The sequence below is a fragment of the Apodemus sylvaticus genome, chromosome 3, assembly GCF_947179515.1.
Source record: "Apodemus sylvaticus chromosome 3, mApoSyl1.1, whole genome shotgun sequence".
NCBI classification, from domain to species: domain Eukaryota; kingdom Metazoa; phylum Chordata; class Mammalia; order Rodentia; family Muridae; genus Apodemus; species Apodemus sylvaticus.
Window position 1 is genome coordinate 165,098,879 of NC_067474.1, and position 19,164 is coordinate 165,118,042.

The 19,164-nt window shown below is 51.6% G+C and overlaps 1 protein-coding gene across 1 annotated transcript in view; it reads right to left on the reverse strand.

Annotated features, from left to right (window-relative positions):
• Positions 1–962: 962 nt before the first annotated feature.
• Spsb1 (splA/ryanodine receptor domain and SOCS box containing 1) overlaps positions 963–19,164 on the reverse strand; it is a 63,107-nt gene continuing 44,905 nt past the window's right edge. The window contains exons 2-3 of the mRNA XM_052178222.1: positions 12,056–12,897; positions 963–3,008 (exon numbers count right to left, since the gene is read on the reverse strand). Coding sequence (XP_052034182.1) covers positions 2,881–3,008; positions 12,056–12,749 — 822 coding nt within the window. The 5' untranslated portion in view covers positions 12,750–12,897 and the 3' untranslated portion in view covers positions 963–2,880. The remainder of the gene's footprint in view (positions 3,009–12,055; positions 12,898–19,164) is intronic.

Here is a 19,164-nt window from a genome sequence, read left to right on the forward strand (position 1 = left end):
TGGCAAGCGTTGAGACTGGACTCTGAGGGCCAGGACCAGCCACACTAGCTGTTGCTCTGATCCTAACCGACCCACAGTCAATCCAAGTTTCCCTCTTCATCGCTCTTGTGTGTGTGTGTGTGCTCTTGCACATACAAGCATGTAGAGGCGGGAGGCTTATCTCACCTGTTTTTTTCAGTCACACGCCACGTTATTTTTTGAGATGGGGCTTCTCGCTAAACCTGGAGCTCACAGATTTGGTACGATTGGCTGGCCTGCAGGACTTGCTTGTCTCTGTCCTCAGTGCTGGGGTTACAGACACTCCCAGCTTTCTACACTGGTGCTCTGATCCAAACCGAAGTCCCCATGCTTGAGTGACAGGCCATCTTCCCCAACTTTTTTATTTATTTATTTTATTTTATTTATTTATTTATTTAATTTATTTTGTTTTTTTGAGACAGGGTTTCTCTGTTCAGCCCTGGCTCTCCTGGAACTCACTCTGTAGAACTCAGAGATCTGCCTGCCTCTGCCTCCCAGAGTGCTGGGATTACAGACGTGCACCGCCGCCACCACCGCTGCCCGGCTATCTTCCCCAAGTCTTACACTAAGCTTTTTTTCCCCCATTAATTCATTAATTTATTTATCCACTTTACATCCCAATCACTGCCTCCATCACCACCTGCCACTCCTCCTGAGCTTTTTAACAAGTTTCTTTTTAATAGAGAAACCCAACAGCGCTCGGAATCACTTCCTATTGTGGGCTGCATTTATTGGGTTTCTGGGGTTGCAACACTTTCTGCAAACATGAGGTGTATCCCAGGATGGTACCCACAGTCCTCGGCTCCCATCCCACTCTTAGGCCAGGCTAAGGAACGGCAAGCCAGCCGCAGTGTCACTGGCTGGGCTGGACAGAAGGTTGCTTAGCCACGCCCCTCCCCCCAAAAGGACTCAAAAGGCACAAAAACACTCAAATAGTTTCATATTTTAACAAACTTTCCTTTATTAGGTTACTGACTGTTATGAGTCATCATAGAACAGAACGGAACGGGGGTTTCAGAACTATACATGCCACAAGGCTTGCGGTGATGGTGACGGGACGTCAGGGAGGTGCGGTGAGTCCTGGGGTGGTGGAGTATGGGGGACACAGGAGAGCCTGACGATTCACCAGCATCCGTGGAGGCACAGCTGGATCGAGATGATAAGCTGGGATCTTTAGGATTGGATATGACCCACTCCAAAATGGGAACGAGTAAGGTTTTACAGTCCGACAAAGGTCCCCAAAGGAAAAGAACCTCAAAATATAAATGGAATAATTTACATTCTTTATCTAGTCTTGGCACCAGTTCTGTGCTTTAAAAATTATACTCTACTGGAAGATTTTTTTTATTTAAAAAAAAAAAAGGTACCCTACAGCAGCTGCTTAAAATGATTCTTACAAATATATATATGTAAATATATTAAACATTTTCAACAAATAAAGTCATCTACTGTACCTGTGCAGAAATGAATAGAACTCAGATTCAACGGAAGTTGGTTTCCTTTCTTTTTCTTAAAGGACATAGCCTGGCATGGCCACGACTTCTGTACATCACCGAATAGCAATCCTCCTGCCTCAGCCTCCTGAGCTTTGATTCTCCTTGGTGCAGGGGATGGGAACCTGAGCTTTCTGCATGCTAGGCAAGGCCTCTACATTCCCAGTTGAGGGAGTTGATTCTAAAGTATGAGAAACACGCAGGGAGCTGGAGCAGGTGTAGTGTGCTCCCTGCTTGCACCGCTAGGAACAGGCATTCATCTCCTGGGGCTGCCCGACACCCCACTTCTGAGGCTTGAGGGTGTGTGTGGCGGTGTCTTGAGCCTGACGGGCACAGGCTTCCGTGGCGCCCCACCCTGCTCTTGGTCTCTCTGATCCTGCCTTGCCTGTGGCTTTTCGGGAGAGGGGGCGGCGGAGACCCCACTCACTCCGTGTATCCTGATAGTCTTCCAGGCCTAGAGCTTTGGGGGACGCCAATGGCTAATGGGAAATATCAGAAGAGTTGGGGGCAAAATTCAAAGCTCATGGAAGACAAGAGACCAAACCACGTGTGACGGCGTATGTGTGCCCAAGGTCATAGAAGCAAGTTCCTGGGGACATGGGAATTGCACAGGCCTCTCCCGGGGGCTTCTCTGGTACAGAACTACTCTGAAACTGGGTCAAGGGTCGTACACGATGACAACATACCTGTATCTGTGCACACCAGCTCACGGGCCACAGGCCTGGCCCCCGGGGAAGGACAGGTGTAGCACACACATTCCAGGGAGGTATGGGAAAGAGACAGAGGACATGAAGGGAAGCCACCCAACACGGTTTCCTTTCTATGTGGAATAAATAAATGGCCTCTGCTACTGTTGAAAGAATAAATACAGGGCACGAAGCACCGGCAGCTGACGTTAAAGCTGGCACTCGTGGGCCCAAGGGAGGTCCAACCTGGGGTTCTGTCTCAGTGTCCATGGTATGTGACATCCTGAGCTTCTTCTGTGTGGCCTGGTCCTGGAATTGGTCCTGGCATCTCCCGCTAGCCTCGCTATGCCCCAGGACACCCCCCAGGTGGCTGTAGACTCCCTCTGCAGGGAGTGGGGACAGCCCACTCCACTTGAGAGCAGAAGGCGCCTGAGAGAGGTTCTCATAGTTTATTCTCTGCATCTGGTTGAGGGGAGGGCCTGGATGCTGCTGCTTCAGCCAGTGTTGGGAAGGGAGGAGTCCGTTGGCATCGGTCCACCCAGAGAGGCAGCTGGTAGGATGGGAGGGCACGCTGGCCCGTGGCTGAGGGTGGGCGTCCATCCCAGGCGCAGGGGGTCAGTGGGCCCCAACGGCTCAGTGAGTTGGCACCAGGTGGCTGTCATATGGCGGTCCTGGGATGTGGATCACTGGTAGAGGAGGTAGGCTTTGAGGGAGGCAGGTAGCGGCAGAGCGGGGATGGCACCCAGGCGCTCCTTACCCAGCGCTAGGCGCACCGAACGCCGGCACAGGTCCATGAGTGGCAGGGGCTCAGCTGGGAAAACCAGGAGAAAGAGGAGAACTCTTAGCAAAGCTCAGGAGGGGTGTGGAACAGACAGCGCTCACAACGTGTCCGAGGCTAGCACCGAATCGATCTTAGCGGAGAGTTTGACCAACGGATCATTAAGAAGCGTATTTTAAATTCTGAATTCGGCGGCTGCAGAGGGGGAGCCTGGGCTACACAGGTCTGAAGGCCTCTGCTGACGCCAAGTCATGGCTCAGTCATGATGGATCAGTCACGGGAGGCCATTGCTGTCCTTATTCTCTTTATGGGAAGGGGAGCTGAGAAGCAGCATCTAAACAATTTGCCTAGGCTTGCCCTGCTGGAAGAGATGAGGCTGGACTCTGAAGGAGCAGTTCCTGGTCTCCCCTTGGGGCCACTCTGCCCTGTCTGGATAAACACACCTTCCATAAACACACCTTCCATACGAATGGCTCCGGGCAGTGAGTCAGCTTCTCAGGTTCCCCCATCCCAGACACAGCCCCAGGCAGGTTAGGGAGGGGAGGTCCCTGCGTGTCACCCAGCTCTTACTTTCAGGAGCCTGTCAGGGACTGTCCTGGCCTTCATTTGATGGCAGAGGATGATGACAAAGTGTATACATGTTCATATGTGTACACATATATGTATACATGTTCATATGTGTACATGCATGTGTGTGAATGCAGAGGCCACAGTGCAACCTTAGCTCATATTCTGCAGGAAAACAATTTACTATATTGTTCTTTGTTCTGTGACAGGGCCATTGGCTCGTAATTCGCCAAATGGGCTAGACTGGCTAGCTAGCCTCTGATATGTGTCCCTAATGCTGGCCTTACACGTGCACACGTCATACCTGGCTTTTTCACATGTGTTCTGGGGGATCGAACTCAGGCCTTCCCTCCTTCTTGCAAGGCAAGCATTTTATGGACTGGGCTGTCTCCCTAATGCTAAAGTGCATTCTTCCGTTTAATTCTTCAGTATTCACCGCTGTGCCGCCAAACAGTAAACATAACCGCCTTAAGGGTGGTAGAGTGTGTGCTTAGCATGTGCAAAGCCCTGGGTTCAGATTGCATCACCTAATCGCTAACTAAAGGAAGCAAGTAAAAAAAAATTACTGAAAATTGAATTCTACGTCTGGGAGAACATGGAGTGCAGGACTCTTGGGGGCAGGAGAATGTTTGGATGCTGATCGCGGTAAGGTCACTGGGATGCATCAGAACGGCGTCTAGGCTGAGTCTTACACCAGCCATATTAAAAAAGGGTAACCCAGGCCGGGAAGATGACTCAGTCTAGAAGGTGCTTGCTGTGGAAGGAGGAGGACCCGAGTTTAGTTCTCAGAACACGTGAAAAAAGCCAGGTGTGGTAGTAGCACACGCTGTAATCTCAGTGCTGCGGAGGCAGAGGCAGGAGGATGCCTGGGGTTCGCTGGCTAGCTAAGTTAGCCATGTGGGTGAGTCCCAGGTCCCAGAGAAAGAGGTTCTGTATCAGGAATGACACCTGAAGCTGACCTCTGACCCCACATATATGTGCGTATGCATCCGCCCACGCTTACACCCCGCCCCACAGGATACACCTGAGCTGAAGTGAAGGCTTAGTGGGTAAAGTGCCTGGAGTGCAAACTCAATGACCTGAGTATGAGCTGAAGCATGGGTGTGCCAGCACTCACACACATATCACACACACACACACACACACACACACATCACACACATATTTCACATACACACTCACACACATATACTCACATACATACACATCACACACACACTCTCACACACACATACACATCACACACTCACACACATTCACACACATATATATATCACACACACTCACACACATACACATTACACACACATCACACACTCACACACACTCACATACATATACTCACACATACACACACACATATACACATCACACAAATTTAAAAAAAAAAAAAAGAACAAACGTTAGACATTTCCCAACCTCTAACTTGAAGGAAAGCTTCTGCCACAGCTTCTCAGGAGCGGGACCTATAGCAGCGGCTTTTAATGGGAAGCCTTGAAACAGAGCCTTTCCTAGACAACTCGGTGTGATCGCTAGAGGCCTGGAGACAGGAGGATAAACTAAAGGAGTTCTGCCCATTCATGTGCAACTAGACCCTGAAACCAGAAGGCTTAACCGCAGCCTCTGGCCAACATCTGGCAGTTGTGGGTGGCCCTTCTACATGGGAGCGTAGGGAAGCCTATGTGCCTCCTCTTCAGGGCTGGGCTGCTCAGTGAAGCATTCCCACAGGATGCGGCTAGCCCACTGGGAGCTTAGAGGGGGTTCCCCAAGGGCTGGAGAGCTGTTGGTGAGACATTAGGAGCCCCACCCAGAAGGCCTTCCCACCACGAAACCCTTGGTGTTGTGGGTTTCTGGCCACCTCACAGATAGCCGTGTGAAGTAAGTTTCCAAAGCAGGGGACTAGGACTCGGACTGCCCCAGCTCCAGTGTTTCAGGACGGACATTGCAGCGGACACCACCACCACCACCACCACCACCGCTACGGTAGGTGGAGCCCGTGCTGTGGGCCTGGGAGGACTGCTGCCTCAATGTAGAGATGGGAAAACAGACATCAGGAGCCCAAAGACTCTGAAGAGGTGAAGTTGCTACCTCAGTCACCCATGCAGAAGGCAGGCACACGGGGGAGGGGTGGTATGGTCACAGGCTGTGTGGCCTTCTAGGAGGGGCAGCTTATGGCTGCAGTGATGCAATTAGAGTCGAAAATATAATCAGAGTAAGCCAGTCACTCTGCTAACAAGAACAAACAGTTCACAGTTCCCCATCCTTGTAGGGGGAGAAGAAGCAGTACATGGAGCTGTGGTCTGCCTACTTCTCAAATCCTGGGCAGAGACAAGAAGGCATGGACCGTGCAAACAGACACAATGCCCACTGTGCCAACTTCAGCTGGTCACCGCAGGACCCGGGACGGTGGCTCCCACTTCAGGACTTTGGGCCAGGAATGATGGGCCAGGAGCTTTGTCCCACTGAGCTGATGGCTACACCTGCTGCTGCTGCCGCTGCTGCTGCTGCTGGCCGGAACCACCAGTTACTTGGCTACTCGGGAGGTTGGGGTGGGTCGCTGATTTCTATGTGAACCACAGAGAAGACAGGGCAGGGTGTGCAGTAAAGACACCAGGAAGTCAGCCAGACACTGTTTCCAGGAGCAGAAGGTTGAGGACCTGGGAGAGGCCCCCATGCCAACTTCTGCATTTCTAAGAGGAACAGCTTCCTAGTGATCTAGGAGACTCTGTGCAGCCCCGGAGCACCAACCTGAGATGTCTGTGGTACCCCGAAAAAGATCTGATCCAAACAAAGCTTCAAAAACACAAGGGCTTTTCAGGGAGTGGGGGAGGGGATGGTTTGAGTACTTGTTAAATATGAGTTAAAGCACTCATGTAAATGTGAGGACCATATTTGCATCCCTGGGACCCAGTGAATGCCAGCTGGAGATGGCAATCTGTAAGTCCAGCCTGGGAAGATAGGGACAGGTTCCCCAAACAAGCTGGCTAGCAAGATGAGACATATCAGTGAGTTCTGAGTTTGATTGAGAAACCTGCCTCAGCCAGTAAGGTGGAAGAGTTACTGAGGACGAGTCCTGACACAAACCTTGGGCTTCCACAAGCACACTCAACCACACACATGTACCCACATACATGCAAAAACATGCAAACGCACGTGCAAAAAATGGGAAGTTAAAAAAAAAAAGAGGTAAGTGCTTTGTCCCAGTCCAGGACAGACAAACGATGCAGGGGAAAGCTGTTTCAGGAGGGGACTCTAGTTCAGTAAAGGTCATGCGGCTAACCCTTTGGTCTCTGTGGCTGACACGGGGCTGGCTCCTACAAGCAGCCGGCTGGGGAAATACTCATGGGGACATTCCAGAATGTTCTGAGTGGAACTAGCCACTCAGATTACTCCTTGTGCTATGTGGTTCTCACAGGACAAGCCATGTAACCCCAAAGCCTTGTCCTTGTCCCCAGGGAAGAGCATCTGATATCTCTCCGAGTGACACAGATGCTCCTGGTCTCTGTTCTCCAAACCCTGAGAAGCTGCTGTCCATCCCGAAGCCAGCATTTCTGAGAGAGGGTGTCACTTCTCCTTCATGGTGTGACACTCCCCGAAGGGCGTCCTGGCAGGGGCAGGGTCGCCAGGCTCCCCAGAGCACTGCTTGAATTGGGAGAGCACTGAGAAGGAACCACTGTGGCAGGGCAGCCAGAGAACGAGGAGGGAAGAGAGGACGGATACACCGAGAACTGGCCAGGAGCGGGGAGAGGCAGGAAGAGGGTGACACGGCTACAGCGGACGCCAGGCCTGCTGGCCTCAGGGAACGGATTCTCCCCCAGAGCCTCTAGGAGCTCCAACCCTGTTGACAGCTAGGTCTCAGACATCTGGCCTCCTGACCTGGGACAGATAGCATCCTGCTTCCGCCATCAGGGCCTCGGGCCTTAAACCCGATCCACCCAGATGACTCCTGGCAAGGTCACAAACAGCTGTCTGGTTGCCAAGGCAGCTGTCTTGACCTGTCATTACTTTGTCTTTCTTGAAACTCTCTCTGCTCTTGGCACCCAATACCATCTCTTGGGATCCTCTGGACACATGGCCTGCTTCTCCTGGGCCTCCTGCTTCCAACGGGGGTCCAACCGCAGCTCTCAAACCTGGCTCTCTGCACCCCTCTGGGGGCTTTCATCCAGGGTCGTGGTGTGTTTCTTGTTTTGGTGGCTGGGGATGAATCCCAGGACCTTCTGCATGCCAGGCAAGCCTGCTACCCTTAAGCCACACTCACAGCCAAGAGTTGCCACTTTCAGTGCTGTCTGTACATAGATGAACTCCCTGCTTGCAACAGTGTCTCGGGTGACTTTGCGGGTCCACCTGGACTAATTTCAACGTCTGTATGTTCCCTCTCCACCTTTCCCAGCTTTCGGATTGCGGCCATACCCTTCAACCTGCTCAGACTGAACACCCGGGGTCAGAGCCTCGATAGATGCTCTCATTTTTTTGGACGCAATCTACTAAGGTGTGCAGTCTAGAATCCGGCTGCCTCTGCCACTTCGACAGCTCCTGCCTTACCTCAGGCACAGTCATCTCTTGCCCACAACTTTCATGGCATCTGCCCTTCCCTACCCTCAGTCAAGGGATCCCCGTAAGGCACGAGTCATCGCTCCTCAACAATGCACTGAGGTGTCAGTGGAGGCGGGTGATGGAGCTAACACAGGCCCCCTCTCCTCCCTCTCCCTCTGCATCAGGGCTTATGACAACAGGCCGCCCTCAGATGTCCTGCTCAGCTTGTCAGGAAAGGGCCCCATCTCTGTTCTCATCTGCACCCTCCAAAGTCAACCATATGTAATCCAGGACTGTGGAAGAGGGAGAGTCAAGGGTCTTGGCGTTCACTGCCTGGCCAACTCAGTTAAGCTGGAGAGAGAGCCCCGAGTGCGTGCGGCTGACCAAGAAGTGTCTTGATGTGACATTCTGAATCTATCTGGATCCTAGCTGCCACGACAGACTGCCGGTCAGTTCCTTACAATTTATTTCCAGACGCATGGTCCCACCCAACCTCTTTAGAATTTCCTGGTAGGACTGGAGTTCCTGATTGAAGAAAAAGGGGGAAAGCAAGCGTTCATCTTTCTCTGCTTCCCAACTATGGATGTGATATGAATGGCTGCCTCATACCTACTCCGCCATGATGAACTGTATCCCTCAAACCGAGCCAGAAAACACACGCCCTTCCTTCCTTCCTTCCTTCCTTCCTTCCTTCCTTCCTTCCTTCCTTCCTTCCTTCCTTCCTTCCTTCCTTCCTTCCTCCCTCCCTCCCTCCCTCCCTCCCTCCCTCCCTCCCTCCCTCCCTCTCTCCTTCCTTTCCTCCTTCCCTCCCTCCCTCCCTTCCTTTTGGGGCATCTGTCAGCGTAACAAGTTTGGTAGGTAGCCCAGCCCTCCACCCGATGCAGAACTCAGTGAAGTACCATCTGCTCACAGGGCATGTCTAGGCCTCTGGAAGGGCACTGATGGAAAAGTCATGTCACTTACACATGACACACCAAGAGCAAACACACCCAGGACCCTCTTAGCTGCTAAGAGTCTGCATTCTGTGCAGGAGCTGGGATACAGACTCCCTGGGCTCGCAGAAGTATTGGCAAGCCTATTCCTAAATACGAGGTTGAACAATTCTTGGTGAAATTCAGAGCTGGTGTCTAGCAGACATTGGTCCCCCCATCTGTCACTCTGCTTTAAGGGAGCATAAACCTCCCTGGAGCCTGCAGCACTACTCTGTAGGGAGGAGGGAGGCCAGCCCAGAGCCAGGGTTCCCTTTGAACCTATGCTCAGGAGTCTCTGGCCATGCCTGCAAGGTCGGCTGTGGCCTTACACTACACGTTTCTGTAATGGAGGGAGACAGACCCACAGGATAGCTAGTTCCCTGGTCCAGGTCTGAGATGACTTCTCGGGGAGTGCCATACCCTTTGGCTGGGCTGCATGGGGAATGATGGAGCAGGCAGGGACTCTGCACTACAGATGTCTCCACCCAAAAAGTGGTTCCCAGTCATTGAATATGGATAAGAAAGGGGAGGAGCTTCCAAGAAGATTTAGGAGTTAGCGCCCATGTCTTTCTACTCTGAATATTCCACAGCCTTTTAAAGATGGACTTGAGGGAGGGCTGCGGAAGACTAGGGCATCCTGAAGGGTTAGAGAGTAGGATGGTCCAGCCTGTGCTCCTGACAAGAGTGAGAGCCACGTCTATTATAAAACACAGATTGGGGCTGGGATTTAGTGCCAAGTCAAACCTGCCCCTAAAAGCAGCCATGGGTGGTTGGCGTTGCCTGGCTCGTCCCCTATGGAGATGGACCAGTCTAGACCACAGCAGATGCCCTTGTAGGAAACGAGAGGGGGCCTGGCATGGGAGTGGATGGGTCTGGAGCACTAGGACTGCTGACATGGCTTCCCAACCCTACTCATGGCAGCATGACCTGGACCTGCCACCAGTATGGCACCAGAAAGGCCACACCCCTTACCAAGGAGACAGGTAGATGCCATTGCTGACTCAGCAGAGTCTCTACTCCAAGACCAAGCAAGTCCTTCTCAAGACAGTGGTGCAATGGAGTGTCTAGCTCTGAGAGAGAGAGAGAGAGAGAGAGAGAGAGAGAGAGAGAGAGAGAGAGAGAGAGAGAGGCAGAATGGCAGAATGGCAGAATCTGGGTCATGACTGGGAGAGGTCCCTGGCTTTCACTGATCTAAGAGAGCAAGCATCTCCAAGGCTACAGAGCTCAATTTGCTGACGCTTGCTATTGTGCTAGAATACAGTCAACTACAGCTCAAGGCTGGAAGCATATTACCAGAGAATAATAAAAACCATTCAAAACAATTCATTCATTTACTACTTAATCCATCACCTATTCATCAAGTCATCTGACCTCTCCATCCATCATCCATCCATCCACCCATCTATCATCTATGCACCATCCATCCATCTACCCATCCATCATCATCTACCCATCCATCATCCATCCATCCATCCATCCATCCATCCATCTATCATCTATGCACCATCCATCCATCCACCCATCCATCATCATCTACCCATCCATCATCCATCCATCCATCCATCTATCATCTATGCACTATCCATCCATCCACCCATCCATCATCATCCACCCATCCATCATCCATCCATCCATCCACCCACCTATCATCTATGCACCATCCATCCACTCATCCATCATTATCCACCCATCCATTATCCATCCATCCATCCACCCATCTATCATCTATGCACCATCCATCTACCCATCCATCCAGCCATCCATCATCATCCATCCAGCCAGCCATCATGCATCCATCTATCCATCATCCATCCATCATCCATCCATCTATCTATGCACCATCCATCTACCCATACATCATCATCCATCCATCACCCATCCATCCACCCATCTATCATCTATGCACCATCCATCCATCCACCCATCCATCATCATCCACCCATCTATCATCTATGCACCATCCATCCATCCACCCATCCATCATCATCTCCATCATCATCCACCCATCCATCATCCATCCATCCATCCATCCACCCATCTATCATCTATGCACCATCCATCTACCCATCCATCCACCCATCCATCATCATCCATCCATCTACCCATCTATCATCCATCTATCCATTCATTTATCCATCTATCATCCATCCACCTATTCATCCATCCATCCATCTATCATTCATCCATCTATCCATCTATCATCCATCCAGCCATCCAGCCATCTATCATCCATCTATCTATCCATCTATCATCCATCAATCCATCATCCATCCATCTATCCATCCACCATCATCCACCCATCCATCATCATCCATCCATCTATCCATCTATCATCCATCTATCCATTCATTTATCCATCTATCATCCATCCACCCATTCATCCATCCATCCATCCATCATTCATCCATCTATCCATCTATCATCCATCTAGTCATTCATCCATCTATCATCAATCTATCTATCCATCTATCATCCATCCATCTATCCATCTATCATCCATCTATCCATCCACCATCATCCAACCATCCATCATCCATCCATCTATCCATCTATCATCCATCTATCCATTCATTTATCCATCTATCATCCACCCATTCATCCATCCATCCATCCATCATTCATCCATCTATCCATCTATCATCCATCTAGTCATTCATCCATCTATCATCCATCTATCTATCCATCTATCATCCATCCATCATCCATCCATCTATCCATCTATCATCCATCCATCCATCTATCCATTCACCATCATCCAACCATCCATCATCCATCCATCTATCATCCATCCATTTATTTTTTATTTATTCATGACACACTTCTGGGTACTCCTGTGAGCTCTAGACAGACTTTCTCATTTAACCAGGTATAGGTGAAATATGACATGTGAGGCTCTACAAACACTGGGCTACCTAAAGATATTTTAAATCCAATAACTACCTAAGCTAGCCAGGACCACGGGGACATGGGGGAAACAACACCGTTTTAGACAAAGCAGGGAACACTTACGATCAAGTCCGTTCAAGTAGCGCATACGGATCTCACAGTGGCCCCAGACGGCGCTCACCACGGGATACAGCTTTTTACCCTTGAGTCCCCGGAAAGCCACTCCCATGTACTGTCCATCCACGATGAAACTCAGGGTCCCGTCATCCATGTCCAGGGCCACGAGAAAGGAGTCAGGGACAATGAATGTCTCATCTGGCTCCAGAAAGGCTGGATATGTTTTACTTGGCTGGTTCTTGCCGTCGTGGTAGAGACGGTTACGCCCCAGGTCCCAGCCCCAGGATTCAGGGTTATTTCCTACAAGGGTTGTGTACCCAACGGAGTGCAAAGGGGCATCTGCTGTGGCCACCCCCACCACGGCGTGCGTGCCTCGTTGCCTCATGGCCCATGTGATCTGCCATACATGCAGTCCACGTGTGTACCCGACTTTGCCCCTGATGGCGTCCGTGCTCTGGGCCACCGGATGCCGGTGAAAGATCAACTTGTCATCTTCCTTCACGAAGACATTGAGTGAACGGTCATTGTTGTTCCAGGAGTGGAGCAGCTGTACGTCGTAGGCCACGGGGGGCATGTCGAGCAGCAGGTCCAGCCGGGTGGGCTTGCAATAATCCAGACCCTGGAGCTCCTGCTTTAGAGGTCGGTATGTGGGGTCCCGCATGTCCACAGTCTTGATCCCTCCCGTGACCTTCTGACCCATGTTGACCTCTATTTCACCTTTTCACTGACTCCCAAGGCAAACTCATCAATCTCGGGGCGTTGACTCCAGATCTCTAGTCAGGGCCGGACAGAACCCCTAAGGGAGGTTGCTAGGTGATCTCCAAAGGTTGTGAAGCACTCTGTGTTGCCTAATGGGTGGAAAGAAAAACAGGAGAGTGGGTGAGCTGGGGTGCAATTGCAGGGGGGAGGACTCAGGAGAAAACATGGAAGCACACACCCCATTACGTCTCAGCAGCTTGAAACCCTGGTTCAGAATGAAATGCCCCTGTCCCTGTGGCTATGTTGTCACAAAGGGAAAGAGGCCATCCACCCCACTGTCTGTGTGGAGAGGCAGAGGTGGGCTTAGGGACTTGGAACTCAACGTCCCAGGTCAGTCTGAGACAGGAGAGATGCTGGTTGGGCTCCTAGCTGGCTTTTGACAGTCAGAAGCTCAAAGTGACAGCACAGACCCTGGAGTGAGCCTCAGCTCAATAACGCCATCTTGGCCCCCTCTTCTCTGTATAGAACACAAAGCACAGCACAGGCAGACGAAGACACCACGCCCAGCCTTCCCTTTTCTTCTCCAGCATGGTCACCCTTCATGGTCGTGACATCATCATCCTCTGCAACTCCTCATCAGCTCCTTACCCTGCCTGGACCCGAGCCAGCAACAAGGCTTCCTGCAAGCCCCCCTAGGGTGGGTCCTGGATTTGGATGGCCATAGAAGAGGCAAGAATCATCCACTAGCCTCAAAGATTCTGGGCTAAATTGCAGATGATCAACTAGAAGACAATGCTTCATTCACCCTTGAGTCTCCCTGGTCCAGCCCCGTAGAAAGAGGCCTAACTTCATGTCCACCATGACTTGGCTATGTTAGGGAGGATGGGGAAGTGGGACCAAAGGGGAGACGTCACGGCATCTTTGACTTCCAGTGATGAGGAGGAGGCTGAAGAGGAGGGCTAACGATGCTTGCCCCACCTGTTGCTGTCCAGCCTTGGATCAGGGAAAACAGCGAAGCATTCACACTCCTGGGTCTCACTCATGAGCCGTGCTCTCTGTCACCCAAACCGGAAGGGCTGCAAAGATGGCTCGGTGGATAAAGGGCCCGCCTCACAAGTGTGATTTTTTAAATGTATGCATACTGTGTATGTGTGTGTGTACATGCGCTCAAGTGGTGTGCACTACATCACCAGACCTTTTAAGAAACTTCCCTTTTGGAACCAGAGCCTCGTGTTGCTGACTCCATCCATCGCCCGCCATTTTTGCGTCAAGCTCCTTGAGTTACTGCCCTGACTTCTTTCAATGACAAGCATGTGACCTGTAAGCTGGAGCAAACCTTTTCCTTGCCAAAACTGCTTCTCAGCAGAACGTTTTTTTATTACCGTCACAGACATCAAATGGAAACAACCAGAAACCAGCAAATTCTATGTGTAAATTCTATGCTGATTGTCTTGGGGTCTATGGACCAGATAACGACTGCTCAATTTCACCACCGTAGCACACAAGCACCTATGAAGGCATGGAGGCTGATGTTCATGACTGCATTACAGTAAAACTTTATTTGTAAGAGCAGCTTGCCAGCTCCTGAGCCAGATCTGTCACCACCGAACAGACTTTTGGGAAGGCCAAAGCAGGCAGGAATAAGGCAGGTATCAGAAGGGATCTCTTAGTAGCCTTAGAAAGAATAACCAAAACAGTTATCTCAGGGTAGAGCAGCCACTACATGTCCAGGTCAACCCCACAAGCTCTTGTAATTCTAAGACGTCACCAACAGCCTACACACAGCCCAGGGAGCTCACTAACACGATTCTGTGCAGAGCCGCTTCCCTCTCTGGTCTGTATGAAGGTGAGAGAGAGCCCCAGACATGGAACGGCTGCGAATCAGAAGGAAGGTGTGGGAAGGAGGAGCTGGAGAGAGGGCTGGCTGGCACCAGCTGAAGTGTCCACTGTATTGTGGGATGATTCTCATAAGGGCAGGCCGGGGGACGCGGTCCAAGCACTCTGTTGTACGGGTCCCACCATGCCATCGTCTGAGTCACCCTCTGAGTGGCCAGTTGCCATGGCAAACTAGAGCCAGTCTTGATTCATCTTTCCTGTGTGTCCAGGTTGTTGGCTGAAGATGACACTGTTCTATTGTTCATAGCTAGCCTATGTAAGGGTTCCCACGCCGTCCTCTCCCCTCCTCCCATCCACTGTAAATCATCCCTGTGCAGGCAGCTTGGAAGATGCCGCAGAGGTTAAAAGTAAATACCTGCTCTTGCAGAGTTTGATTCCCAAGCCCAACGCCAAGTGGTTCACAACTGTCTGTAACTCCAGCTCCAGAAAAGTTGGGGCCTCTGGCCACTGTGGGGACCTACACTCAGGCCCCGTCCCACATACATAATTTGAAAACAAGCGATTTTTTTTTCTAAAAAAAAACATGCCCATGCAGATGGAGTCTCCCAGTCTCACCTCCACCGGGCTGCAGCCCACAGGGCATGTCCCCAGGCCTGTCTCCAAGGCTCCCAGACTCACTAGGGACGTCGTGCCCGGTACAGCGGCTACGATTCACTCTTGGTTTGTTCAAGTTCTCCTCTGTTCATCTATATCATGGGTGTCGCCCGTGTGTCACATGCTTATCCGAAACTCAAGGGAGACAATGTCCTAGAGAGGGCTTGGCACGACTGGCATGTTACTTCGATGTTCTAGAATGTGCTCGCTCACTGAACAAAGATCACTGTGAGGCAGTCTTCCTGGTTACCACACCCGGCCTAGCACATGAACACCGCCTCTGGCCGTGACCCAAGCACCAGAGCACCGTCCCACGAAAGGCCATGATGAAGGACCCCATTAAAGCAGAGGGTCACAGACTGGCTTTGCGAATGGCCAGATCATAAATATTTTAGGCTTTTCAGACAGTGTGTAAATAAATGGGTGTGGCTATATCCAATAATACTTTAAGAAAATAGAGAGCTGGATTTAGCCCATAGCCATAGTTTGCTGACTGCCCCCCTCTTATAAAACTGTGAAAAACTGCTGACCTACTCTTCCAAAATACCTAGACGTGGAACTCAGGGTGGGGTGGGTGTGTGCCATCCGTGTGTGCCGAATGACAGGAACATGGGCGAGTCTTCACAGTGTGGTTGACACTGGACAGGACAGGCTTCACTGAGCCAGTAAGGACTAACAGTGAGTACTGTTAACAGGAAGTGGGGGACCCAGTACAGATGCTGGCTCTGGCTCACCTCCAGCTTGGTGATCTCACCTCCACCTCCTGCTGATCTAGGAGCAATGCAGAGGTTCAAGCCAGGTCCAGTTCAGATGGGCCACCTGAGAGCTAGGGCCTGAGATTCCCAGGAGGAGCAGACGGCAGGCCTCGGAGGAGTGGAGGACTCAGCCTTTGTCCCTACCCCGGAGCCACCAAGTCACGAAGGGTGGGAAGGGAGCGGTTATATGTCTGTTGCCTTGTAGGCTGAAACTAGACAGCAGGGAGTCCACAGGGCTGGCCTGCCATCACCACGCCCCATCTGCCACAGCACCCACAGATGCCTATGTAGACAGGCTCCTATGCCCGTGTGCACAGGGGTACCACCAAGGGGGGTGACATCAGGGGTCACTGAGGTGGAAGAGCAGGACAGACGCCTAAGGTGGAGGAGCAGGACAGATGCCTAGACATTGGGGGTTCCTGCTTGAGTCCCTGACTCTCATGCTCAGCACGTGAACTCTGCACCAGCAGCCCCTCTACACACACCTGCTGGGCACCCTCACGGCTAATCCCCAAACAGAGCCCTAGTCGGAGGTACCCCGCGTGCCCTACCAAACCCTGGCCACCCTGAATACTGAACACATCCTCTCTGCTTAGTCTCCAGGGCTGCCGTCGCCAACTGTCACGCAGGTACAATGTTGGCGATCGCAGACGCCCAGTAGCACTCCTAAGAGAGGGCTGAGGAGGAGACAGGCAATGTCCTCACTCCACAGCTCCTGGGCAGCAGGCAAGCGTCCCAGCTAAGAGATTTTGCACACAAGTGTGTGTGTGTGTGTGTATGTGTACATTTGTGTGTGTGCACATGTGTGCACGTGTGCATGTGTGTCTGTACATGCTAACTGCGTGTGTGTAGGTACTTATGTATGCGTGTGTGCATGAGCTCTAACTGCAGGTCTGTTACTCTTGTTGGGCAACAGGTAATATGTCCAGTCCTTCTCTCAGCAATGTTTTTCTGCAGGTAAAATCAGATTAAAGATCAACCACGGACAGCGTGGTGGTGATGGTGGTGGGGTGGGGTGGGGTGGGGTGGGGTGGGGGAGCGGGGAAAAGCATCAGCAAAGGGTGAGCAGGCTGCTTAGGAGAGAAAGGATGTTCTCTGCACAAGACACTGAGAACCTGGTGACTCACAAAAGAGAACTATCTCATGTTTGGAGTCTGAATTCTTGTTCTAGAGTCAAGGCAACAGGGGCTCTGCAACATGAAAGTCACCTGGATAATTACTCAGGAAATGCCCTGGGAGCAGCTTCACGGGTCACACAAGTCGGTCGCACCAATGCCACTGGATGTCCCGCTCTCTTGTTAGGGATGTGTGGCTGAACTAAGCACACTGACAAGGGGCCAGGCTTGGACTGATCCCAAGGCTGTGAGGGGACGTCCTAGGTGGACCCCAGTCTCTTCTCTCAGTTCTCACCTTCCTGCTCCTCGGATCCCAACTCAACCCATGCTCCACTTGGCACACACCAGTCACAGCCTGGGAATGGACGAGACCCAGCCCGAGGACACAGGACACGGTGGGACCTTCCTATCTCTGGCTGGAGGGTGGGGTGGGTAAGAAAAACACAGACGGGAAGCAGAGCAGGAGCACAGCAGGGGAGAGCAAAGGCATTGGGCCTGAGGGCTGATGTCTGACCCTGACAGGCCAGTTCAGACACACACAGATGCTCAGACACAGACACATGCACACACACATGGGCGTGCATGCACACACATGCACAGGCATACACACACACACATGCATACACACATACACACATGCACAGGCACGCACACACATACATACTGGCACAACACATACAGAGGCATACACACACATGCATACACACATACACACATGCGTACACGCATATACACATGCACAGGCACACACACATACACACACACTGGCACAATACATACATGCACAGGCACACACACACACACACTGGCACACACGCATTCACACATCATGCACACACACACATACACACACACACTGGCACACATGCATTCACATGCACAGGCACACACACACACATACACACACACTGGCACATATGCATTCACACATGCACAGGTGCACACACACATACACACTGGCACACACGCATTCACACATGCACAGGCACAGGCACAGGCACATACACACACACAAACTGGCACACACGCATTCACACATGCACAGGCACACACACACATACACATACACACATACATACACACACACACTGGCACACATGCATTTACACATGCACAGGCACACACACATACACACACATACACACACACACACAGGCACACACGCATTCACACATGCGCAGGCACACCTCACTCTATATTTCTTTACGTTAGAGTGAATCAGATCAGAAGCGCAGGAACTAAGGAAGGGGGTGTCTGCATCCGCTAGACCACACTAAACCTTGTGGTTTAAATTTCTTCCGCCTGCCTTTAAGGAAGAAATCCCACCCCTCCCCCACTCCTGCCACACACGGAGTTGGGGCCACCGCTCAGTTCCAGGTTAGAGGCAAAAAGCTTAGATTAGATGGCCAGGGGCACCAGGAACTTACCAACCTCGGCATCTGTCACAGACTATCAAATGCACAGCTTGGTTCTAACAAGATAGGAACATTCCGAAGCTTGGCTTCCCGTGGGCAGCCTTCTATACGCTCAGCCAAGGGCCCTTTATTGTTATCCAAGACATCATGGACCCCAGAGGGGCCAAGCTTGGTGGGGAACTGTCAGCTAGTGTGAAGAACAGGACCCCGACCAGGACAACCTTCTCTGTGGGAGATGGGGGGCATGGCACACCTCCAACCGGGTGCCAAATACTCTTTCTTATCAGAGAGACTCATGGCCCCACCAGGCCTACGCACTTGTGCACACTCACACGTGCACGCATACACACACACACACACACACACACACACACGCACACGTGAGCACTCGGATGAAGACACTGCATGCATGTAAGCCCTGGGAATGAGGCATCTTGGGAAAGGCTGCAAAATTATGCTGCGAGGCTGTTAAAGCGGGTCACAGGGACGTGTGGCGTGTGCTCCCATCCCCGAAGGATGAGGCGCAGAGGAAGACCCAGAATAAACGCCGGACATTCTAAAGCGGCCACCCTAGGACACAGGGCTAGGAAAGACAAGGCATGTTCATTTTAGATTCTCTGAGGTACGTGATTGGCAGAAGA